General features: G+C 33.6%; 4 protein-coding genes across 9 annotated transcripts; 2 read left to right on the forward strand and 2 right to left on the reverse strand.

Moving 5' to 3' along the window:
* Positions 1-1,189: 1,189 nt before the first annotated feature.
* On the reverse strand, positions 1,190-7,501 carry LOC114185913 (CSC1-like protein HYP1). Its single transcript, XM_028073864.1, has 11 exons — positions 7,390-7,501; positions 6,659-6,996; positions 6,103-6,252; positions 5,426-5,489; positions 5,106-5,315; positions 4,302-4,490; positions 3,824-4,122; positions 2,837-3,113; positions 2,382-2,660; positions 1,865-2,098; positions 1,190-1,473 (listed from the first exon to the last, which is right to left on the reverse strand). Exons 2-11 carry the CDS (start codon positions 6,937-6,939, stop codon positions 1,309-1,311), a joined length of 2,148 nt encoding a protein of 715 aa, XP_027929665.1. The 5' UTR covers positions 6,940-6,996; positions 7,390-7,501; the 3' UTR covers positions 1,190-1,308.
* Positions 7,502-8,839: 1,338 nt separating this feature from the next.
* On the forward strand, positions 8,840-11,817 carry LOC114184280 (vesicle transport v-SNARE 11-like). 2 transcript variants are annotated; one of them, XM_028071570.1, is made up of 6 exons: positions 8,840-8,903; positions 9,071-9,176; positions 9,918-9,976; positions 10,073-10,261; positions 11,042-11,212; positions 11,482-11,817. In XM_028071570.1, exons 2-6 carry the CDS (start codon positions 9,083-9,085, stop codon positions 11,629-11,631), a joined length of 663 nt encoding a protein of 220 aa, XP_027927371.1. In that variant the 5' UTR covers positions 8,840-8,903; positions 9,071-9,082; the 3' UTR covers positions 11,632-11,817. The 2 variants fall into 2 exon arrangements, with proteins under 2 accessions (XP_027927371.1, XP_027927372.1); XM_028071571.1 differs by lacking the exon at positions 8,840-8,903 and adding an exon at positions 8,924-8,944.
* Positions 11,818-12,078: 261 nt separating this feature from the next.
* On the reverse strand, positions 12,079-15,651 carry LOC114183851 (pectinesterase 31). Its single transcript, XM_028071010.1, has 6 exons — positions 15,139-15,651; positions 14,777-14,881; positions 14,310-14,387; positions 13,798-13,985; positions 12,814-12,987; positions 12,079-12,551 (listed from the first exon to the last, which is right to left on the reverse strand). The coding sequence occupies exons 1-6, from the start codon at positions 15,379-15,381 to the stop codon at positions 12,389-12,391; spliced, it is 951 nt and encodes a 316-aa protein (XP_027926811.1). The 5' UTR covers positions 15,382-15,651; the 3' UTR covers positions 12,079-12,388.
* A 1,418-nt stretch (positions 15,652-17,069) lies between these two features.
* LOC114183850 (pentatricopeptide repeat-containing protein At2g26790, mitochondrial) lies at positions 17,070-22,766 on the forward strand. 5 transcript variants are annotated; one of them, XM_028071006.1, is made up of 6 exons: positions 17,070-19,681; positions 19,781-19,839; positions 20,062-20,212; positions 20,810-20,908; positions 22,085-22,235; positions 22,471-22,766. In XM_028071006.1, exon 1 carries the CDS (start codon positions 17,087-17,089, stop codon positions 19,610-19,612), a length of 2,526 nt encoding a protein of 841 aa, XP_027926807.1. In that variant the 5' UTR covers positions 17,070-17,086; the 3' UTR covers positions 19,613-19,681; positions 19,781-19,839; positions 20,062-20,212; positions 20,810-20,908; positions 22,085-22,235; positions 22,471-22,766. The 5 variants fall into 5 exon arrangements, with proteins under 5 accessions (XP_027926807.1, XP_027926806.1, XP_027926808.1 ...); XM_028071005.1 differs by having other exon boundaries at positions 20,810-22,235; XM_028071007.1 differs by lacking the exon at positions 20,810-20,908.
* The last annotated feature ends 1,017 nt before the right edge of the window (positions 22,767-23,783 follow it).

Below are 23,783 nucleotides of genomic sequence, written 5' to 3' on the forward strand. Positions count from 1 at the left end.
GATCACAAGATCATTAAACATTATAATGTGTCTTAAGAAATATTCATGGTTTGTTTTTCTTAAACAGTTGTAAGGAACAGAATGAAATGTTTTTTAGGACAAAGTTTGGTCCATTTGGACTTATTTTATTTGTATTGACTCAGCAAGAAATAAAAGGTCTTAACAGAAACTGGCAACAAATAAGAAGTTGACAAGAAAACAAACACAAAACACATTAAAATGAATAATGCTTTCGTGAGGAACATTTGGAAGGTATTGTTCTCTACCAACAGATCAAAGAAAGTTGTCACTGTCATGTTTTTATAAATATAAATATCATGATATTTTGTACTGATATATTTATACCATTCTTCTAATGTTTTATTTTTAAAATGTTGATGTCACAATTGAGTCTCAACGTAAATGGATAATAGTATCGTTTAGCATTTTTGTCAAATATTGAATGTAAAGTTAATGTAGGAGTAAAAATTGTATAATTAAAATGGTCCATAAAACAAAAGTGTTGTTAAATATATATTATTATTACTCAAGGCTTTGAATCAGTTTTTAAGGTGAATTTTGTATTCAAAACAAGGATTATTAAGATATTTCTCAAACAATGAATTATATGATCATAGACAATGGAAAAGCGTTGTTTCCTTATATTATGCAATCGCAAATCACAAACTTATCATGGTGGTTTGCAATTGATTAATGACATATATAATACTATTTTACACCGTTTTATTCCTCTTAGTTTTTATAAGCAACAACAACAAAATAGACTAAATTATGTTTTTCATATTTCTACTCTCAAGTAATACAGTATTTAGATGTATTATTTATTATATGATATTTATTTACCTATTGACTATGCAATTAAAAAATGATTGGGAATTCAGACATGGGCATGATTATATAATTTTTTCTTAACAAATAAAATAAGTTCTTCAAACGTATAATTATTTTATGCATAATTTAATTTACCAAAACTCTCTAATACTAGTTGTTTGTTTTTTCAAAAGTTAATATTTAACTTACACAATAACCAAGGTATGAAAAATAGCATTTATGCAAAAATTAATTTTAGAAAATGAGCAACATTTTTTTGTTTGTTTCATAAGTATTGTGTAAGAACAAGTTTATCCAAATTGAGTGGCAACAATATTTCATGCAAATATCAAGAGAACATATGCAACTTACAGAGGATAATCAAATATAAATTCAAAGTCAGAAGTTGAAGGTACATTGTCTTACCAGCATAACAAACCATGTGTTAAACTCTACATTGTTACTTACAAGGGAAGCCATAAGAAGCTAATTATGAACTTAAACCTTTAAGTTATTAAGTAGAGGAAGCCTGGGGTTATTACCACACCTTCCTGAATATTTGATTGGCATCAAAGCTGGATCATTATATGCACTGGCCAACTTATCATAAAATTCAGACATGTTAGGGTCATTTTGGTCTTCTCTGTCCTTCTTGATCAAACACTGCATGCACCACACTTAGCTTCATCAGATTGCAAGAACAATACTCAGCTGTAAGTTACTTCAAAGCAGAAGGAAATGCTATAATCATAATAGCAACATGTGTTTCTCTACACTGAACACAGTTCCTCATAATTGTGACAACTTTGGTGAAGCCAACCCAACAACCAATTGAACATCATAAAAAGTACAATAAGACATTATAAGGTGACTTTTATGAGTGACAAGAACCAAGACAATGTTAACAATGAGAAGTTAAATGCTTATCAGGGCATGCAAAAAGTGCAGTAGTAATACTCATAACTTGGTAACTAAACAAGAAAAATGTATAGTAGACAAAGTAATCAACAACAAAAAGTTAAAACAAATTAGAATGAGTTTTCAACCACCATACTTCTGTAGGATAAGACTTGAAAATAGGAAAGAAGCGTTTCCGGCAATACTCATTGAATAGAAGAGTGAGAATAGGAAGAGGTAGAATCAAAGCAGATGCAAGTGGAAGCTTCTTCAGCCCAAATATCCCAATTACTATAATATGCATCAGTATCAATGAAAAAATTGTGTAGTTGTGCACTGTAGGCCAAAACTCTCCTCCAGTATGGTACTTTGGCACATAAACATTTAAAAGCTGTCACAGAAACAAAATTGAAGACATCATAAGAACTTTAGTAATCACATGGGAAATTTAAGACATCATGTTCAAACTTGCCAGAGTTAGACCATATGTGACAAGCTGTTGTTGTGATAATCTGATAACACTTGTATTTGCATCTCAAATCGTCTTAAGTTTGCAAAGTGATCATTTTTAATAAGGTAATATGCTAGCTATGCTATATTAAATGCATATTATACAAGAAATAAGGAAGATAAGAGTATATATGGAAAGAGGAAAACAAAAACAATTTGCAAACCTGGTTGCGATAAATGATGTATCCCAAACAAAAGTAGACTAAGAGAAATGGAAGTATTAGAGGAGCAAGGATGAAATATGTAACACCAAGAAGATCAAAGAAAAGAATCCTGGGAATTTCACTGTGGTAAGGAATTGATGGTGCCTCAAAATCATCAGTGTCACTATCTCCACAAAAAATTACATTAAAGTAGTTGTAAAGAAGTGGAATCAATTGAAAGAGTTCTGATGCTATGTTAGTCCATCCGAATGTCACAACATATGCTATGAAGAATGATGCCTGCACCAGATATGAAGTATATAAATTATGAACATCTTATGCACAACATATGAAGCAGTTTCCTCACAGCATCAGCAAATAATCATAAATTTTCATTTGAAGTATTCCCTCAATATGGTGAGATCTATAGAAAATATTGCAGAATTTTGAGTTGTGAAACAAGCAATTGTTCTGACCTGTGCTGGTACAGCTTCAGCTAGTACTCTGGGAAACTCTTTGGGCTCAAGAAAAATCGTCAATCGATAGAAAGCTGACCCTGATAATACATTTGCAAAGAAAATGTTCCATATAGTAAACCATAATACTTTAGTGCATGCACTTTTTTGTATTTGACTCCATGATATGTATCCTTGCAAAGATGAAAGCATAATCATAATCGGTGGCACAACTGACAAAAACATCTGAAGAATCAAAATGGGAAGGTATCCTGTTATAACTTGGCTGACAACTGCCCTGCAACAAGCAGACATAGGAACCTCTACTTTAGTTGCCATTCACACTGTTACTGTTTCTCATCAAAAAAAATAAAACATTGTTGCAACTTACAAGCCGTCAAAGTGAATTCAAAATTCTTAAAATTTTATAATACATCCAATTTTGCAACTCAGTACACCCACCAATACTGGTTCACCAAATCTACCTATCTAATCCAATTAGCCTGCATATATTCTATGTTCTATCTCATAAAAACTGCACAAGCTGGAGAAATTAGAAGTACACAGCACGAAAATGAAAATAAGAAATGTATCATTTTCATTTTCCTGTATAAGAAAAAAATAGTGGAGCGAAAAAGAAAAAATCAAAGAGAGGGAGAGGAATTATGTAGCTTCCTTCCCTAGCCAGAGTAAATAATGAAAGACAGAAAAAAAAAACGCAACAACTCAGAATACTAGTCAAGCCAACTAACAGAATGCAACCAAAAACTATGAACAAAATGTAACCCTTCTGAGTATCACTTGAAGACCCTCAATTAAAAAACACACAGAAAACAATCAAGAGGATAGAAAATCAAGTCTTTCCCAAAGATGTGTACTTAAATTGGGCTGAAAATAATTCCCATTTCTCATGTAACGCAATGCACAAATGTTTATATATATGATCTGGTTATATAGCATGCGTAAGTAGGGAAAGGAAAAGTTCAATGGGTAACATTTCCTACTTACATTCTCAGTATGCTTTTCAGAGAAGGGAACATGGTTTCCAACTGATCAAGATGGGTAAGACCTTGTACCAGAGCAACTGGGATTAAAAATAGCATTGTAAGAACATTGCAGGCAACAAAAGCCACCAGCTTGCTGATCCATCTTCTAATGAATGTGACAGAAAAGAAAGGCCAATAAACATCTTGAGGTTCTGGAGCTTGCTCAGTAATCCAGTGTGTGGGATTTACACTTTCTTGAATGTTTAGAGCTATTGCAGCACCAAATCGTGACTTAAATGAGACAAATGCAGCTGGAACTTCCTTATAAATTGAAAGTAGTTGTTAAACAAGTGCATATATTATATATTCAATTTAACCATGAAAAGTTGTTATTCTGGTATAGGGTGTAAACCACACTAGACATTAAACAACCCTGTTGGAAAAAAAATTATTACTTAAGTCCTGAAGGTTATTATTAGGAGACATGATAGATAAATTACCTTTCCTGCCAATGAACGCTGTTCTATTCTCACATTGTCTGCAATGTCTCCTAATGTCTTTTCATAATGATCTAACATATCAACTTTATGACCAAAAAGTCCCAAACATCCATCACGCCTTTGCCGTCGAGGAGTGTCGTCGTTGTTCTTCAGTTGGGTGAGCCTTCTGTACAGTCTCTCTGCATCTGTCTGTGAGGAATATAGTTTAATAAGAAAAGAGTATAATATAGATCTATAGGCAATATTGAAAAAAGAACTGAAGTTAGATACAACTATACATTTCTAAGAGCATACACACTTAGGTTGCTTATTCCCATTGAAGATTTCTAAGAAGTTCAAAACTTCACAGTAAAAAATATTTAAATCCAAACCCACCATCATCCGTCTGCCTCCAAAAGGAAAGAATTATTTGTGCCTTTGAACTTATTGGTGTTCACAGGAAGTTTAAAATGGTATGAATGCACTAGCTGTTCTTTTTATCCGTTTTTTCTGTTTTAGTGTTTTCTTTCAATAGTAATGTTCCTGGTTTCCTATCATCATACTTCTTTTCTCTTAATGGATTGTAGATATTGAGAAGACATATATAGGATCAAGAATTTGAGGCACCATAACATATGTAGTATGAACACCAACATGGACACCGGAAACAGACACTTAGACATAACATGGTGTCCGATACCTGTCAGACACAGAGTGAGGCGTGTCCGAGATTCATATACTATAACAAAAAACTAAAAGAAGAAAAATTAAGCAAATGTCAAGAGAAAATATTTAAACCAACTAAACCTCCATTAAACTGCTTACAATTAGGATTTGAAGTTTACTGCTTCGACGAACAACCTCATGTGAATGATAAGTAGAAGGGTGATACTCCTGGAAGAAGTGCTCAACAATATCGGTACAATTGCTTCCAGTTGGAACAGGAATACCTCTTACTAATATACTAAAGTGATGAGGCTCAGGCTTGGATGAATAGAAACAAGCAATTCTTTTTGATGAAATATACTCATACTCCTGAATATGGCAAAAACATGAAGCATGAAATTGAATCACTGTCTTTTGTCATTTAGCAAACTGGAAAAATCTTGTGCATTTACAAAACAATTTGAACAAAAACTACTTACATAATAAAGAAGAATGCAGACAACTACAGTGAAGACATATGCGGCACAAAAGTGGATCCATAACCTTGCGAAAGGCCAAATCTAGCGATCAGAGTTACCATGTTATGATATAGATAAAAAATCATTAACACTCGTGAGGAAATCTTTTCATGCTCACAAATGGTGTAATTACAACAAACAAATAGATGTTTTTGCCCCAAGTGCTAGGATGGAGTTGCATATTTTGAGAAGAAAAATAGTAATTGAAAACCAGGGCTACCCTATATAAATTCATGACAGTGGTAAATCAGTAGTGATCAGAACTTCCTCTTCCATTCATAAAAGTAACAGAGCAATCAGATAGAGATTTGAAACCACAATGGTATACCTTCAATGGAGAAATGAAAAAGGGAATGAGAGGCACAAAAACATAAAAACTTGCACAAAAATGGAGAGGTGAACCATCTAGTAACATGTCATAATACTACATGATAAAAGCTTTAAAATTTCTATTTAATAAGGATGACAGTGACATACCTAGAAGTTTTCCCCTTCCACCGTTTAGGATAATATGAATGGATCAATCCTAATTTCTTATAAAGATTTCTTTCTAACACCTTATAGCTAAAACAAATTTAAAAAATAAATAATCAAGGCCCAAATCGGAGGAGAAAAGCATCTTGATCAATAATATTCACCTGTCTGAACCATTGTTAACATTAGAAATACTGAAGGAATCCAAAGACTTGTTTTGAAAATTAGAGTTATCACGAAGCTGACTCCCCATACAATTAATTGGAAGAAGAATGAGGAGCCCCACAATTCCACCAAAAGTAAATATTTTTAAACTGCACAATGCACAAAGAGGAAAAACATTAATAAGCAAAAAAAGTGATCCCTTCAAAAACATTCAACATGGTGACAGAAAATTGAAACACCAATATATATATGGAAAAGTAGTCAGAGACACAGTGACCACTGATACAATTTAGTCTGAGTTAACTAATGAATACACATTTGAATCAAATTTACCACAACAATGGGAATTCAAATCAGATGCAGAAACCACATATACATACTTTTACCTTTTATGCATGAACTTGCCTAAACGTAGATAAGTTAAACTCATGATGTAGGAATTTCCATCAAAATTAGTGAAAGGGGCTTGATTAGCCAGCATAATGAGTTTTAGAAAAATGACATGATAGTTGTTTAAATGTTTAAATCTAGAATCCATTGAATAATTTAAATCACCTGAAGACAAATATGCGCATAAAGACAAAAGCGTCTAAGCCTGCAGTTGATAGAAATTGTTCTTCAGAGGTCTCCCAGGCTTTTGAGACCCAATCAGTAGTAGCTAATAAACGTTCCAAGTTAGATTGACCACCCTCTTCACGTTTTCTTTCAGAAACTAAGCGTGGAGCATAGACGATAAGATTACAAGGTTGTTTTCTCAATATAGAGTAGAGGGTGAAAAATATGAAACATAGTCCAAGGTTAATTCCAACTGAAGTTAGAAGAGCAGCAAGAATCATTATTGAAATCTGCTTCAAAACCAGCAGATCAACTCTGTGTAACTCACAACACAACACCTGAAATCAAATAAATGGAACTCTTCAATGGTTGAATTTTAACCCCATTTTCCTTTCCGCTGTTAACACTTTATTTTTTTTTTAATTTAATTTACGCATCCATTAATTCAACATGAAGGTAGAACTGTATATGGTTGATACAAGATAGTGGCTTCAGATTTCAAAGGGCCTGTTTGATATATTCAAGTATCACAAAACAGATCTACATCAAAAACATTTCTTTGTACAATTTCTAAGAAGATTTCCTGTAACCATACATCATGCAATGATATGTTGCTTTACAAATTTTTGTTAGATATGATAACAACCAATTAGGTAGATTTCACAATGAAACGAAGATACGATATATAGGCCAAATGATAGAAATTGAAGAGTTTGTGGAAAAAGAGAAACCTGGCTAGGAAGCAAAAGAGAGAAACATCACTGAGTACAGTTGCAGGAAAGATTCATGATACAAATGCAAGGAAGGAATTTGTGTGTATGTGAATATGAACAACAACAACAACAATATGGTACCCAAAGAAAAAACAAAATAAACTACCGATCAAGTTTGTTCTCCCGCCTTTTTTGGTGGCCAACATGAAACTCCACGTACATCCACGTGTCAATGCCTGGTTTGTTTGCTTCTGTTGGTTTCATATATTTTTCTTTAACCCAAATGAGCATTGCTTCGATGCCTTTGAGATTGCGTGTTCACGAGCAAATGCGAAAGTTCCTTAAAGCCATAGTAGTGGACAATGGTGTTTTTGGGATAAGTTTAACATAAATTTTCATTTTATATATATATATATATATATATATATATATATATATATATATATATATATATATATATATTGTTTAGTACATTAAATGCCAATTTAGACTAAATCTACTAGTTACATCTTGCGCACTTTAGGGACCTCAATGGATATAATGCTATGATAATCTATAATGTCATTTTCAAATGTTCTAAATATGGAATGCATATGTTAATCCTAAAGCAAGTTTATATTACTCCGAAAATATATTCTTTTGAAAATATGTGGATCCAAAAAAAAAAATAGTAATAAATGAGATTTAAAATACATGAAATATACATAAATTCACACTTTGTGAAATTTATTCTAAGAACAAGTTGAATGTGATATTTTAATATTTAAGATTGTAAAGAGGCTTCCTACAAATTTGTATGTATGATGTGTAAGATTAATTTACCTTAATATAGTTGATAAATAACTAATTTTTTTTTAAATAGTTTGATTATTACATGCATCTAAGGATTTTTGCTAGAAGAGAAAAAAAAATTCTTACATATTCAAAGAAATTAACCTTCAATAATGAGTGTTTTTTGCTTAACCTTTCATATTTACCTGAATTCAAAATATATTTATACATTATTAATTGTTTATTCACTTATATTTTTCATCTAAATGTTAATTCAAAGCAAAACTCAATCAATTTTAGTTATAAAAATTGTATTTATAGTTCAGGTAGATAGTTTTTTACTTATTTTTTATTTTTACTCTATAAAGATCAGTTGTTTATTTAAAGTTTTACAAAATACCACAATGAAATTTCTCTCCAAATCATTTGTTTAACAGCATATCCTTACTCATAAATAACCACTCTCTTTAAGTCTAGTGGTTCAAATAATATTACTTTAATATTCAACTATTTTAACAATAATAATTTAATAACAAATAAGAATAATAAACCCATCAACTTTGTGCCACGCAAATATCATACCATAACACATGTTATCTACACAAGTGTCCACGTAAACAATCCACGTCAGCTCCCACACAAAAACGTGCAGAGCTGCCACGTCATCATCGTCCTCTTTCCCAACATAAATAACCTTCTTCTTTTGTCATAAACCAAGACTCTGCTCCTTATTTTTGTGACATTTTCCACCCAAATTTCAGGTAACCCCTGCTTGCATCCTCAATCTCTCTCATTCAGTCTAGTTAAGTAATTATTAGTTTTTTTCTTTTTTTCTGGAAGCTCATTTCCTATCAGAAGGTTCTGAATTCTGTTTTTGTTTTCCAAATTGGAAAATTTTGGATAACACTGAAATTTGTTTGTTCAAAAGAGGTTGAAGACAATGAGTGGTGAGTTTGAGGGGTACGAGCGCAAATACTGCCACCTTTCTGCAAAACTATCAAAAGCATGCATTGAAGCTGCTGCTATTAATGGAGGTACTCAAGATTGCTTTTCATCTTTGCTATTTTGATTACATATTTTGTTATATACATATTTATAGTTTTAATTAGTTAATAATACAATGTTTTAATTGAATAAATAGCACAAAGAGATGATTGACTTCATTCAAAGCACAATCTCTGCATCTGTTGGCATGATGTTTTCAAATTCAACTCAAATTTAAGTAATTGAATTTGGAGAAAATTAAATTACAAATATATTTACTTTGTGGATCTTTTTCTTTTTTGGTAAAGATTTCTATTAGTGTGCTTTAACTACTATGACGAGCATGTCATTGATTTGAGTAAAAAAAATGTGATTATTTAAGTATGATATCAACCTGAGTCTTGTAAGATGAAAAAAAAAGAGATTTCCATTAAAGATACACAGTTAACCACTTTGATAGAAGTTTCATTGAAAAATGAAACCACACTTCACTTAGTTACCAGATAATAATACTCAAAGAAGTTTCCACATTCAAAATATGAAGTCTTAAAATTAATCATTTTGTCTCTTTCACTGCAGTTCTAGTCTTGCCTTTGCATAATATATCTTCCTGCTGAATTGGATGGTTGCATTATCTTCTAGTCTTTCACCTTAAATTTGTTAAATGTTTATTTTCTTAAATTGGTGCTTAAGAAGTGTTAAAAAGTCATTCACAATATATACACACACACACACACATTATATACATATAGATGTTTTTTAAAATTTGTATATTTTTGTTCAATTTGCAGAGCTAAAGAAACAAAAAGTTTCAGAAATAAAGGAGGGAATTGAGGAGGCAGAAGCTATGGTATCCTCTTCACTTTTTATTTTCTCGGTTGGTAAAGCTTCTTTTATTTCCTCTGTATTCTGACTTTCTGATGTGTTGGTGATTATGAATTTGTAGATTCGAAAAATGGACCTTGAGGCAAGAAGTTTCCAGTCAGACTCTAAGGTTGTGCTTCTTGCTAAGGTGAGGGAGTACAAAGCAGATCTGAACAACATAAAAAGAGAAGTGAAGAAAATTGTATCTGGTGTGTTAAAACCTTCTGCACGAGATGAGTTGTTAGAATCAAACATGGCAAATGTTATGAAGGTATATTTTTAAGTTAACATCTGCTACCGATGTTAAGGGAAATTTCACTGTCCTGTTTAACCAAGGCAACAATTTGGTCCTCCTTTTCCTTTATGGTTATAATGCACTAATTGGTTAAGTAGTGGCCACTGCTGCTAATTGAATGTTCCAGTGAAAAGAACAAGTTAGTGTTTTTTCCATCTTCTAGTGAAGCATATTCAAGTAAAACAACAACAAAAAATATTAACTTATTTTCAGGGCAAGTATAAAATTTACTGTCTGGAAAGGTTATTAACATTCAAGAGCATTTGTCTCAGTTTGGTTTTCCTAATTTTGGATTGCGTTGAAAGTTTTAAGTAAAGAATAAATTTTTGGATGCATATTGCTGTATGCTAATTTAGATTAGATTAGACCAGGGATGTATCAGATATTCTAATAAAATTAATCTTTTGATTGGTAAAACTGAATTAGAAAACATTAAGGATTACAAAGTTATCATATGATGACTGATGATACATATACCATTTTGGTGCCAAGCACAATTACATCATAGAGATAACTTCATCCACTATTGTCTGCCCAGTGATGGATGGAGGGGGAGATTTAGGTTACATTAAAATTTTGTTGTCATCTTTACAGAAAAATGGTGATATTTTCAGTCCTTGAGTGGAAAATAGTATTTTAACTGGTTGATAAGTAATAGTAGATGCTGGGATTGATTAAGGGGATTCAATCTGAACACTCATGTTCATCGGAACAACACCACCAATCTGATACTTATTGCTGCTTTGATTACAATAGGCATCAGCTGATCACAGAGAAAGATTAATGACATCAACAGAAAGGTTGAACAAGTCTAGTGACGGAATCAAGGACAGTAGAAGAACAATGTTGGAGACAGAAGATCTGGGAGTTATGATTCTTCAAGATCTGCATTCCCAGAGACAAGCTCTGCTGCATACTCATGACACGGTAACTCTCTCTCCTGCTTGAACTTTTTTGTGTGTTTTCTTATAGTAACAAGATGCTTTTCAAAATTTACTTTCATGTAGTGGTAAAGTACTTACTTTGATATGCAGCATTTATTTGGATTGTAACCTTGAGACTTTTGAGTATTGCGAGAAATCGCTTGTCAGAATTTATATACTTGCCAGCTCTAATGTACACGTCTTTTATGAACTTTCTGAACATTGGTTTTATATTTGCACTTCAACCACTGATGGTTATATTCTCTCATGCAGCTTCATGGAGTGGATGATAACGTAGGCAAGAGCAAGAAAATATTGTCTAACATATCAAGAAGGATGAACAGGAACAAGTGGATTTTAAGCACCGTTGTTGTGGTCCTGATAGTTGTTATCACCCTGATTCTGTATTTCAAGCTTTCTTAATAACCACTACCAGACCATTACTCTTTTGATCATAGACACAATCCATTCTCAATTTTCTACAACAAGTATATTGACAGTGGTAACATAATGAACCTAACATTAGTTGTAGAATGACACCTTTAGGAAATGAGAAACTCCAAGAAAGGTGTTCCCTTTGTTTCCTCGATTAATAAATGTGTTCTACTCTAGCTATTTGTTTGTTACCAACAGAATGGTGAAAAATAATGATGTTATTTCCACCAACTGTCCTATTTTACAGCTTAATAATACAACTAGATATTATTACTTTGTGATATTTAATTTGAGCCGAACAAGTAAAATAAGATGGAATAAATTAAAAAATTATCATGTATCAACTGATTAAAACTAACTGCAAATCAAGTTAAACCTTGCTAACTCAAATAGTACTTCATCCACCCAATGCACTGACCAGATAATCATCCAAACTCAAATAATCGTGATGTGTGCTTATTTTTAATTGGTTCTGATCTAATGAAAGCTTTCTACAATGGCAACCACTAAATCACATCTATATTTTGGATATGAAGGAGTATTCTATTTATTACACATTAACAAAACAATTTAACGAAGGAAATATATAACCTCATGGGAGATTTCATACAGGAAAAAACATCATCTATCACGTCACACGGATGCAAACAAGGCATATTTTCTTAAGCAAACAAACACAATATTTTATGCCTGTAAACTATGTTTGGCTGTTTGGAACATTCTCATCAAGGGTCCTCACTAATGTTCAAGCAGAATATGGAATTCTGAGGGCCATCCTTTGAGCAAGCCAAGGTTTCTCTGGTTCTGGATCAATGAAAGGATGTGTGACGAACTGCATAGCTTCTTCATCCAACAATTCTCTACACCATGTTACTCGCTTCGATGGACAGCAACCGGGTCCAAAACACCTACAGTTATGATAAAATTACTTCAAACTTCTTTAACTCAGCAAACACATTTTGCATTTAAGGCAAGTAAAAGATGTTTCCATCAGCATATTCATGGTGTCAGCATAACACATCACAATATTTATTCAAATCAAACTCCTTAACACGAGGCAGTTCACTAGCTCAATACGAGATTTCTACATTATAATTGTTGCAGAATTCTAGAACTGTTTGATACGCTGCAAAGCATAAACAATCTAAAATGGAATGTGACATGAGCTACCTGTATTCATAAAAGCAAGCACTTCTCTCGTGCTCCATGTTCCCCCAGTTATCCCAGCCAACATGTCTTATACACTGATCCATGTAAGTGTATGCAAAGACCACCCTTCCAAAAGGGCCCCACGGTCGTCCAAGATATGCATATGATTTTCCTCCATTACCTGTGATAGTGCATCTGCAATGGCACCAGAGACCACTCGGGTAAAATACTTATGAGGAACCAAATTTTTTTTGTGAACCAAATTTTGTTTGTGTGTGTGTGTGTGTTTGTACAGTAACCAATAACTTTAGAAGGCTGAAAAGTGAATGCACAAGTTAGCATTGTTTGGTGGTGCAGAAATTGTCAAATGGTGACTAACAAGACATCAATGACCCTGTCTTTCACAAGGGTCTATCTCCTTAGGTTTAAGATTGTAAAAGGAATGGTTTAACTCAAGGTTTAAGTTGTCATTTTAAGCATTTTAACTCATAAGTCAGTATCATTTCTGCTTTGTTGTTTCTAGAAATCTACATAACTGCATCATACTGTTCCAGGCTTGGAAGTCCTTTGAGACTTGGAACTTTACTCTATGAATACTTTTCATTTGGTTTACAAATAATGGCCAGTACTTTTTGTAAGTCATTGGTTGTAGATCTATATGACCCCAATCCCATCACCACATCTATCATTTCAATTTCCAAAACTTTTTCTCTGAGAGTAGAGCCCAGGGTCAGTGTTGTTAGTGATTAAGGATGATACAACCGTTTTATATCATTTATTCACATGCAAAGTAAAGATAATACCATAAGAGAAACTCCCTCATGCTACCTTGCCACAGGTAGAAAATGAATTCTAGTAGTTCTGTATGGAGATTATATATTAAAATTACGCTTAGATAATAACTAACTCCTTCCTCAGTGGACAGCTTAAGAACTTCTAAAGACTAAAGCACAGTGTCAGAGCGTATGTAAGATTGTTAACACTGGAAAGTGATCAGTTACACACCTTAAGAATACATAACCAGTTGTTTCCTGTGATGATTTTCTGCTCTGTGCAGTTATGAAGCCCTCAGACTTGCAGTGGACATGACAATGTTCCAAAAGTGCAGTGCTATTGCCAAAGATGAAGTCCACACTTCCTTCAATGTAACAATCTTTCAAATATTGTTTACCGTAATGTAAGTACAATGTGTCCTGCACCGTAATCATTGAAGAAATTTATCCACTTGTAACTTTGATAAAATAAGACTAGTGAAACAGAATCGGGGGACTGAACGTAAGACCAGATGCTCTACTGATAATAGTTCCAAGTTAATTAACATACCACTCTTTTCAGAGAATGAGCCAGAAAAGTAACGATCATAACTTGCACAAGAACACATCCATCAAAGAAATCATTACTAACGCATAGGGTCTTCAAATTTTTTTTCAGAAATTCAACATACGTATATCACCAACAGACAATCATGCCATGAAGCCCAAAAGCTATATAAAATGACATCAAGACATTGGAGCTACCTGCCATCCAAGGAACCTACAATTGTAGAAGGCACATCGATCTGCTGTTACTCTAATTGCAACTGCTTGACCTGAACCCTGTCAAAAAGAGAAGGAAAAGGAAAGAGCACTATAAAAAGTCTAGCATAGTTTCTACCTGTAAATATGTTTTGTCTCCATTAAACTTAGGAAGAAATAAATTGGGATATAGGTGTATAAAGCAACAATTCCAAATCATGTAAAGAATCTACAACCAGATAATTGCCTACCAAAGCAACTAATGTCAAAGGATATCAATTCTCTATCTTCAGTAATAAGTAGATCCAAAAATGAAAAGCGTCAAATTACCGGTATTCTTTCTATTAAATAAAGATTACATTTGGAAGACTATGACATGTATCAACATGTCAAGTATTGACAAAGGGGAGGGTAGTACAAAGAAAAACCGTGAAAACAGTGAAATTTTACAACAAAACCAATGCCATTACCTGAGGGGCAGAATTCTCAAAAGTAATATTCTCAGCAATAAAGTCCTCCCCTTCCACAATGGTACTTCCACAACCGAAGGTCCCAGTCCCTATTATCCTCGCAGGCTGCAAAAATGGCAACAGAAAAAAAAAAGTTTTTTTGACACATACCCACTTATTCAAATGACAAAAAAAGAACAAAATGAACATTTTTGACTCACCCATTAATCCTCGATTCAAAGAAAGAAATGATCAAAACAAATAAACAATTTTAACAAACACCCAATAACCCAAACGACGATAATATCATAAAAATGAACAATTTTGACACATGCCCACAAACCCATCTGAGGAAGAAGTTGAAGAGAAGAACAGGTGCGTACTTGATGGTGATTGATTCCGGCGACAGTGTTGTTCCAGGTAAGCACAGTGTCCTCAGGGGACAGAGCAGCGAGAGTGATGAAATTCTTGGTCTTGGGGATGTATACTGGCTGCCGGTAGATTCCCGGCGATACCCGAATCACCGTCCGGCGAATGTTTCCAAGCGGCACGGCGTCGATCGCCTCCTGTACCGTTAGGAAATCAGCGGTTCCGTCCTGGGAAACCGTGATTATGCACGCTGCCATTCTGTAGTGAGAGAAAAAAGAGATTTTGGTGACAAAGAAAACGCACGAAAGGTATCACTCACAACATTTCACAAAAGGATGGAATAAGAGTATAATCGAATAGAATAGAATGTTGTAATGTTGTGTGTTATGTGACTGAGGAAACAAATGGAACGGTGAGGAAAACACGAGTGAGTGAGTCAGTGAGGTGTCAGCAGTTAACACAGTTGCTGGCACACTCTTTACATTTATTCTTTACTCGATCACTCTAATCTTTTGCCCTTAGATTCCTCAGTGATTAGTTTTGGGAAAGGAACACCATTCAAGGATAAAATATATATATATATATATATATATATATATATATATATATATACACTTTTTTTTTTCGTCTCCAGTTACTCATTTTAATTTTTCAAGTTAATCCTTTTCTACTTTCAAACTTTCCTCACCTACATTATCTGGAAACCCGTTCTGTATTTTTTATTATATTAATGGATTTCTTGTTTGAATGAAAGTATATGTATTATTATTACTATTTTCTACGTGTGATATGTGATTTATAATTTAAGTGAAGTTAATGTTGGAAAAATAATAGAAATAGTAGATTTGCCAGAATTGAAAAAAAAAGAGAAAACAATAACAATGTGGAGTATATATCCTAATTGATTTAAGTATTGATCTTTCACAATTTTAGATTTTTTTTCTTGTTTTAGTGTTATTATATACGGTGTAAGTTACGTTTGAACTCACAAATTTGGAGTTTGGATATCCTTAGTACTCTTAGAAAACTAAAGCAAATAATTATATTTTGCACCACAAAATCCACCTGTTCTCATTATTTTAATATTGAAAATGTGATTCAAGATATTTTGACAGTATCTCACTGCTTTCGTATAACACAATCATTAAATAATAACTAAATTTAAAAATTCAAAATTATCAATAATTATATTAATTAAATTAAATATTATTTTATAAATTAAAAATTATTAATACGTAGAATAATTTTTATTATTAATAAAAATTATAATTAGTTTGTGAAAGGTCCAAATTATTTTAACTATTAAGATTTTAATTATTTATTATTATTGATTTTAAATTAGTTTCTAATTTGAAAATATAAACTAATTTAAAATAAATAATAAATAATCTATAACAATATATAAAGGGAATTTTCTTTTTGTGTCTACATTTCAAAATACTAATTTTATCCTTTATATATAATAATTTATTAAATTTTTAAAAATTGACCGTTACTTTTACAATATTTTTATAAATTCAGCTATTTCTTCTTCTTCTCTTCTTTTTATTTATCAATAATTATTCTTTCATCTGATATATTTCACTTTATTTTTAATAAATATAATTTTAGTTTATATAACAACTTAATAATATTACAATATTATCACTTACTAATATAATATGACGCATATTTAAAAAATATATACATATCGCGCATGTGTTTATGCTAGTATAAAATAGTTGAAATATTAATAACTAAGGTTAAGAGGTAGATTTATATTATAATTCACAAATTAATCATGAATTTTTATTAAAGAAAAAAAATATTACTTCTTCGTTGATTTTACTCTTACCCAACTCAGAATAATACAACTGAATTATCATTTAATTTAATATAATTATATATCAATGCATACAAAATATACATGGTTTCCTTTGAAAAGAGGTAAAACGTTTCGAAAAGAAAAATGCTGAATTTTTAATGTTTTCAAACAGCAAATACAAAAGAACCTTGCTGAAACGAAAATCGAAGGTTGTTGGAAGGGTGAAGTCGCAGCCGTCGTCGCCACCACCGCGTGTTGTGTTCCTTTCCATGTCCATGCGGCTTCGTGCTTTCAACCTTCTCTTCAGAACCATTCACAAACCCAACCTAACACACTTTTCACACCCATTTGCATCCACTGCACTCGCTCACTCCACCCCACCCTCTTTCTCCGACACCACCCCTTCCACGCCCCCTTCACACCCATCCACCCTCCACGTCCTTCAAACCCTCCACTCTCTCCACCACCACCCCTCCCTCGCCCTCTCCTTCCTCAACCACCTCCACCGCACCGGCTTCCCGCACACCCTCTCAACCTACGCCGCCATCACCAAAATGTTCGCTTTCTGGAACCTCCCTAGAAAACTGGACTCCCTCTTCCTCCACCTCATTACCCTCTCAAAGCACCACCATCTTCCCTTTCACCTCCTTCAACTTTTCGAAATACTCTTCCAGGACTTCGACCACCATAACCATTACTTGCTCAGAGCTTTTAGTGGCTTTGTAAAAACCTGCGTCAGCCTCAACATGTTTGATGAGGCCATTGATTTCCTGTTCCAAACTCGACGCCGTGGAATTGTCCCTGATGTTCTCACTTGCAACTTCCTCTTCAACCGGTTGGTGGAACAGGGCGAGGTGGATAAAGCACTGGCTATTTATGAACAACTCAAGAGGTTTGGTTTCAGACCCAATTGTTATTCCTATGCAATTGTCATCAAGGCGTTGTGTAAAAAGGGTGACTTGAGTCAACCTCTCTGTGTTTTTGAGGAAATGGAGAGCGTTGGGATCACCCCTCATTCGTATTGCTATGCTGCTTACATTGAAGGGCTTTGTAATAACCATAGGTCTGATTTGGGGTATGAGGTGCTGCAGGCATTTAGAAAGGGGAATGCCCCTTTGGAGGTTTATGCATACACTGCGGTTGTTCGCGGGTTTTGTAATGAGATGAAGTTGGATGAGGCTCAGGGTGTGTTTGATGACATGGAGAGGCAAGGGTTGGTTCCTGATGTGTTTGTTTATTCTGCCTTGATTCAAGGGTATTGTAAGGGTCATAATCTGCTCAAGGCTTTGGCTTTGCATGATGAGATGATTTCGAGGGGTGTGAAGACGAATTGTGTTATTGTTAGTTACATTCTGCATTGTCTGGGAAAGATGGGCATGACTTTGGAGGTGGTGGATCAGTTTAAGGAACTAAAGAAGTCGGGGATGTTTCTTGATGGGGTTGCCTACAACATTGTTTTTGATGCTTTGTGTAAGTTGGGGAAGGTGGAGGATGCGATAGAGATGTCGGAAGACATGAAGAGCAAGGGTGTGGCTTTAGATCTTAAGCACTACACAACGCTTATCAATGGATACTGCCTCCAGGGTGATCTCGTTAGTGGGTTTAAAGTGTTTAAGGAAATGAGTGATAAGGGTTTCAAACCTGATATTGTAACATATAATGTACTGGCGACTGGGTTGTTTAGAAATGGTCATGCTTGTGAGGCATTAAAGTTTTTGGATTGTTTGGAGAGTCAAGGCGTGAAGCCAAACTCTACTACACATAAGTTAATCATTGAAAATTTGTGTTCAGTGGGAAAGGTTTTGGAAGCCGAGGCGTATTTTAACAGTCTGGAAGATAAGAGTATTGAAATCTATTCTGCCATAGTTAATGGCTATTGTGAAGCGGGCCTTGTAAAAAAATCCTATGAAATTTTCCTTAAGCTGTCAAACCAAGGAGATATGGCTAACAAAGCCTCCTGTTATAAGCTAATTACTAAACTCTGTATGACAGGTGACATTGAGAAAGCTGTTATGTTGCTGGAGAGAATGATGATGTCAAATGTTGAACCTGGCATAACAATGTATTCAAAAGTTATAGCTTCACTGTGCCAGATTGGGGATATGAACAATGCTCGCTCTTTGTTTGATTTTTTTGTGCATAGAGGATTCACTCCTAATGTTATAATTTACACAATTATGATAAATAGTTATTGTAGGATGAACTGCTTGCAAGAGGCCTATGACCTCTTCCAGGATATGAGGAGGAGAGGAATCAAACCTGATGTCATTATCTACACAGTTTTACTTGATGGGAACTTGAAAGAAAATTTAAGAAGGCGTGTCTCTCCTCATGGGAAAGGAAATAAAACATCATTGAATGTTTCTTCCATCTTGAGAGATATGGAGCAAATGGAAATAAATCCGGATGTTGTTTGTTACACTGTGTTGATTGATGGACACATGAAGACAGACAACTTTCAAGAAGCAGTAAGCCTATTTAATAAAATGATTGACAGTGGACTAGAACCAGATACTGTAACATACGCTGCTCTGGTCTCTGGCTTATGTAAGGGAGGGCACATGGAAAAGGCCATTATACTGCTTAATGAAATGTCTTCCAAGGGAATGGAACCAGATGCGCGTGTCATCTCAGCTTTGAAACGTGGTGTTATAAAAGCTAGAAGGGTGCATTTTCATGAGTAGTTGGTCAGTTAGACGGTTTGCACTTGGATTTGTTCTGATTTCTAAAGTTTATCCTGCCAAAACCTAAAGGTAAAGCAAAACCACATGCTATTGGCTTATTTGCTAAGACATATGACTGAAACATGGTCTTTTAATTACTGAGCTGAAGGGTTGTGTTTCTTTCTACAGGTTGAAAAGAGAAGGACTATGCTGAGATTGCATATTGGTTACCAGGTCATTGCATGTAGGTATGGACATGCTTTATACTAAATTAAAATGATACTTAATTACGAAAGTATTAGGAGTGTAGTTAGGCAGTGTTTAAGAAAGTTTTTCTTGGTTTTACTTGTTTAGCTTAATATAACATGCATATTGTGTTTGAACTTGAGTAATTTGAGTTTGTTGCAATTTAAATTTGGACCGGGGTCTTTCTTCTACATCTAATGAAGAATTTGTTCTGCATTGTATAGAAACAGAAAAGTATATTCTACAGAGTAGTAAGGCTCGACATTCCTTATGTTCCAGTAGCATCTTCCTGACTTGGCTTTTTTGTCCTGGGGTGACCCTGTCTTTACCATGTGATCTAAACATTGGTTTACCTTCTCTCAGAGTATGCCAAAGGTTTGTAACCCAACCCATATCAACCATCCTGTGAATATCAAGTAACTGTGCTCTGTTATGAAAACCATCCCTACACTGAATGAAATAAAGATTTGTTGAATCTGATTTTATTGCTCACAAGTTGCAGTTTAGTGATTATACTGATGAAAATAAACTTTGACAAACCAACAATCCAATGATGGTCCACACATCTTAAATCTCCCTCTTACATCTCTTCTTGCATTAATTAAAGCATTGCCATTAGCATTTAGTTTAATAAAGTCAGGATATGCAGGAGTAATCTCCCATTGTATCTGCATCCTTGGTTGGTTACAGTCAATTAGGACACAATTTTTGTTATTTTCCAATAAAATGAAATGATTTGTCTTTGGATGCCTTGTTATTTTGTAACTAAAAGGCGACAGTTAAAGAAGAAAATTGGAATTAAAAGAAGAGTGATGAAGCCCTTCTACAAAATTCAATAAATAAGCCTTCCACCAAACAAACAAAAGCTAACCACTGACGAAAGTTAATTATAAATCTAGAATGAGGACTATCTGTTCCATAAAAATGTCAGAATGCATAGTATATAAGCTGAATATAAGATCTTCTTTTCAGGAACCTGTTAGGGTCCTGAAGAGCCTCTGGCCTTTGGGAGCACAGTCCTGGAGACTCAACCATGTGACAGTGTAGCAAGTGGAGAGCTCAACATAAAATGTTTTTTTTCCCATCTATGATTTTCACTCTTCCATTTATTAATTGTCATGGTCAATTATTTTATTTGTGTAAAACAATATGCAATAAATTAATCCCTCAATCCAGGTTTAAAATAGTCAGTGTGACAAGATTACTTTTGGATGATCTTTAAGACTGTTTCCAAAATGGACCCTGGTGGTAACGTATTTTCAGTAGTTACAGCCTGCTTTACCATTATGGTGGTATGAAATTTTGGGCCTACTGGTATTCTGGCTCTTGATTTATGAAATATGCGGATGATATCATAACGTATCTATCCCTTTTAGTCCTCTTTATATCCTTTTTCTCTTTCATTAGTCTACATACTTCACTTAATCTACTCGGAAATGTTTCTGTTATAGGTTCTTTTTTCTGAAGAAAGTCAATAATCACCCTAGAATCAGGGTTTACGTGTATGCCCCCAAAGGAGCTTTCTGCTTTTCAAACTAGAATAAGACCAGTACACTGAAAATTAAAACAAGATCCCCCTATACACATAAGAGGACCTATTTAGAGGAATTATGGTAAACCGGATAATAGAAAAAATTGCAGAACCAACTAACAACCGTTACAACTTTGACCCTTTCCACCTATCGATTTTTCTTGGAGTCAATCCTAACAGGGTTTTTAAGAATAATCGGATTTAAGGAGGGAAATAATTGTAATATGATACTAAAATCTGGATGGAACTATCTGATCATTTTTGTTACTTTCTTTAGGTTTATTCTATATCGATGACGAAACTGTTGATATGTTACCCATATTTCTGTTAAACTTGAAACTTACATTCTGGCAAATTTCCCCTTGCATCTCCAAAAAATAATTTAGTGTATTTTTGGAAAGATGTTTTGCTGTTTTCTACTACTTAAGTTTATTGGCCTTTGTTGGGGAATGCTTAGTTTAATTATTCTCATGAGAAGTTATTATGATTTCAAGTGATTTTCAAACACCTTTTAACTGGACACATGGTATGTGGCATTTCTTTCTAAACACTGCTGGCCATACCTTGTAAGTAAATACTAAATTGCCTCGTTATTTACTTTTTTGCTCGACCCATGTTCTAGTTGAGTATTGATATCAAAAACATATAATCCTTCTCATCTTTTATTTTGTTAGGTTGCGATTCAATATTGATCTCCAGTTTGATTCTCTCTGCAGATTCTTTTTGGCATTATTATTTTTCCCTCAACAAATATGCTTGAAGATCTTCTGCTAACGGTGAAATCAGATAAAGAATTACTCTGTAAAGTATCTGTTGATGGAAGAACACAATCATGATGTTATACTGCTATCCGAATACTATTCTTTGGTAAGCTAACTTTTATTTCAATTCTAGTTTTCCTTATGTCTCCCTTCTAAACACATGAAAACTAGATACTGGTGTAGGTCTGGCAATTTAGCTGCCTCATCTGTGGTGTTATAAGTATTCTGTTCGTTAAATTTGATGAGATTAGTCGGTTTGTCACATCTAACTAACTACATGAAGATGATCTTGTGTCCTTTTGATTGAATTTTCTAATAAAATGGTAACTATATACGTGCAGGTTCATATGGATTTTGCAGTGTTCCATGTCTAGCTAAATCCAGTGCTACAATTTTGGCTGTGATGAAAGAGGGACGTGGAGATGAAACGAAACTACACGCTCAAATATTAACTTGGTCATCGATTTGCCTTGTTTTATTGACCAACCATAAGCCTATCCTGTTTGCCTAGCTTTGGCTGTGTAACATGGAAGTGGAATTTAATAATGTTATAATGATTGCTTGCCAAGTACTCGGTTAGGATAGGGTTTACTAAATCATTGTTTCTATTGGCTGATTATACCTCACTTCTACAACATTATATAATTTCTGTTAGAATAAGTGTTAGAATAAATATTAAATCTGGGTAGAAAGTAGTTGTATTGGAAACTAGTACCTGGTGTACTTATAAGTTGCACCTACTTCTGTACCTAGGTTTCTAGTTTAGACTTTTGATCTTTTCTCTCTCATTGTGTAAAAATTTTATCATTATAAATATGAAATCATAAGAGAGGTGTATTCAAGCCCTCTAAAATATATTTTGTCTATTATTAATCTTAAGTATTTCATGAGTGAATTAAAATAATTATTTGTTGATTGTATTAGGTAATCGCTGTGTATTTCTTGCACATTAACTTATATTTAAAAAGAAAACTATCTACATTTCTTATGTTGATAAGGTATGGTGAGTTGAGGGGCGGGTATGTATGGTGCAAGTTATTCCATAGTTTTACGAGATTTGACTGATACTGGTTATGTTTATAGAAATTTTCCATTCACTAATTACTCTTTTTATGACAACTAGAGTTAAAATTACTTAGGAACGACTAATCTATGCATGCACCTTCTCACGGCATTCCTTTGTTTTCGGCAACGATTATTTGAAAGTGTTTTACTATCGTTTTTCTGGCTGTTTCTTTTTTAGATGCTCAATATATTTGCATTCCTTATCATTTAATAATAGCTCGTTTTCATTCACCATATATATTCAACCAACAAAAATGGAGTGCTAAAAGACACCGGTTCGGAAAATAAGCTTAAATAAAAATAAGATATAATTATTGATTTGGTATCCCAATTTTTTGGAAATGTTGAATTGGTATCCGAATTTTACGAATGTTTAATTTGATATCTAAATTTTTTAAATAGGTTTATTTTAATATATTCCATTAAACACACATTAACATCGTTTGACTTTTGATGAGATGACACTGTACAGGAGATATGTGGTAGAAACAATCGTTGGAAACGTTGTTTTTGTGGTAAAAAGAAATTTGGAAGTAAATAATTTCTGAAATAAAAAATTTTTCCAACAGCGTTATTATGGAATTGGGGA

The sequence above is a fragment of the Vigna unguiculata genome, chromosome 5, assembly GCF_004118075.2.
Source record: "Vigna unguiculata cultivar IT97K-499-35 chromosome 5, ASM411807v1, whole genome shotgun sequence".
Classification (NCBI taxonomy): Eukaryota; Viridiplantae; Streptophyta; class Magnoliopsida; order Fabales; family Fabaceae; genus Vigna; species Vigna unguiculata.

What these genes read in the sequence shown, in the direction of transcription:
- LOC114185913 (XM_028073864.1), bottom strand. Translation starts at nt 6,939, where the DNA reads ATGATTCTTGCTGCTCTTCTAACTTCAGTTGGAATTAACCTTGGACTA. An exon ending in ATGCGCATATTTGTCTTCAG is followed by an intron (nt 6,253 to 6,658) that starts GTGATTTAAATT and finishes TGCATTGTGCAG; the next exon opens with TTTAAAAATATTTACTTTTG. An exon ending in ACATCATTTATCGCAACCAG is followed by an intron (nt 2,099 to 2,381) that starts GTTTGCAAATTG and finishes TTTCTGTGACAG; the next exon opens with CTTTTAAATGTTTATGTGCC.
- LOC114184280 (XM_028071570.1), top strand. Translation starts at nt 9,083, where the DNA reads ATGAGTGGTGAGTTTGAGGGGTACGAGCGCAAATACTGCCACCTTTCT. An exon ending in TTGAGGAGGCAGAAGCTATG is followed by an intron (nt 9,977 to 10,072) that starts GTATCCTCTTCA and finishes ATGAATTTGTAG; the next exon opens with ATTCGAAAAATGGACCTTGA. An exon ending in ACATGGCAAATGTTATGAAG is followed by an intron (nt 10,262 to 11,041) that starts GTATATTTTTAA and finishes TGATTACAATAG; the next exon opens with GCATCAGCTGATCACAGAGA.
- LOC114183851 (XM_028071010.1), bottom strand. Translation starts at nt 15,381, where the DNA reads ATGGCAGCGTGCATAATCACGGTTTCCCAGGACGGAACCGCTGATTTC. An exon ending in TTGAGAATTCTGCCCCTCAG is followed by an intron (nt 14,388 to 14,776) that starts GTAATGGCATTG and finishes TCTTTTTGACAG; the next exon opens with GGTTCAGGTCAAGCAGTTGC. An exon ending in GTAGGTTCCTTGGATGGCAG is followed by an intron (nt 13,986 to 14,309) that starts GTAGCTCCAATG and finishes ATTACGGTGCAG; the next exon opens with GACACATTGTACTTACATTA.
- LOC114183850 (XM_028071005.1), top strand. Translation starts at nt 17,087, where the DNA reads ATGTTTTCAAACAGCAAATACAAAAGAACCTTGCTGAAACGAAAATCG.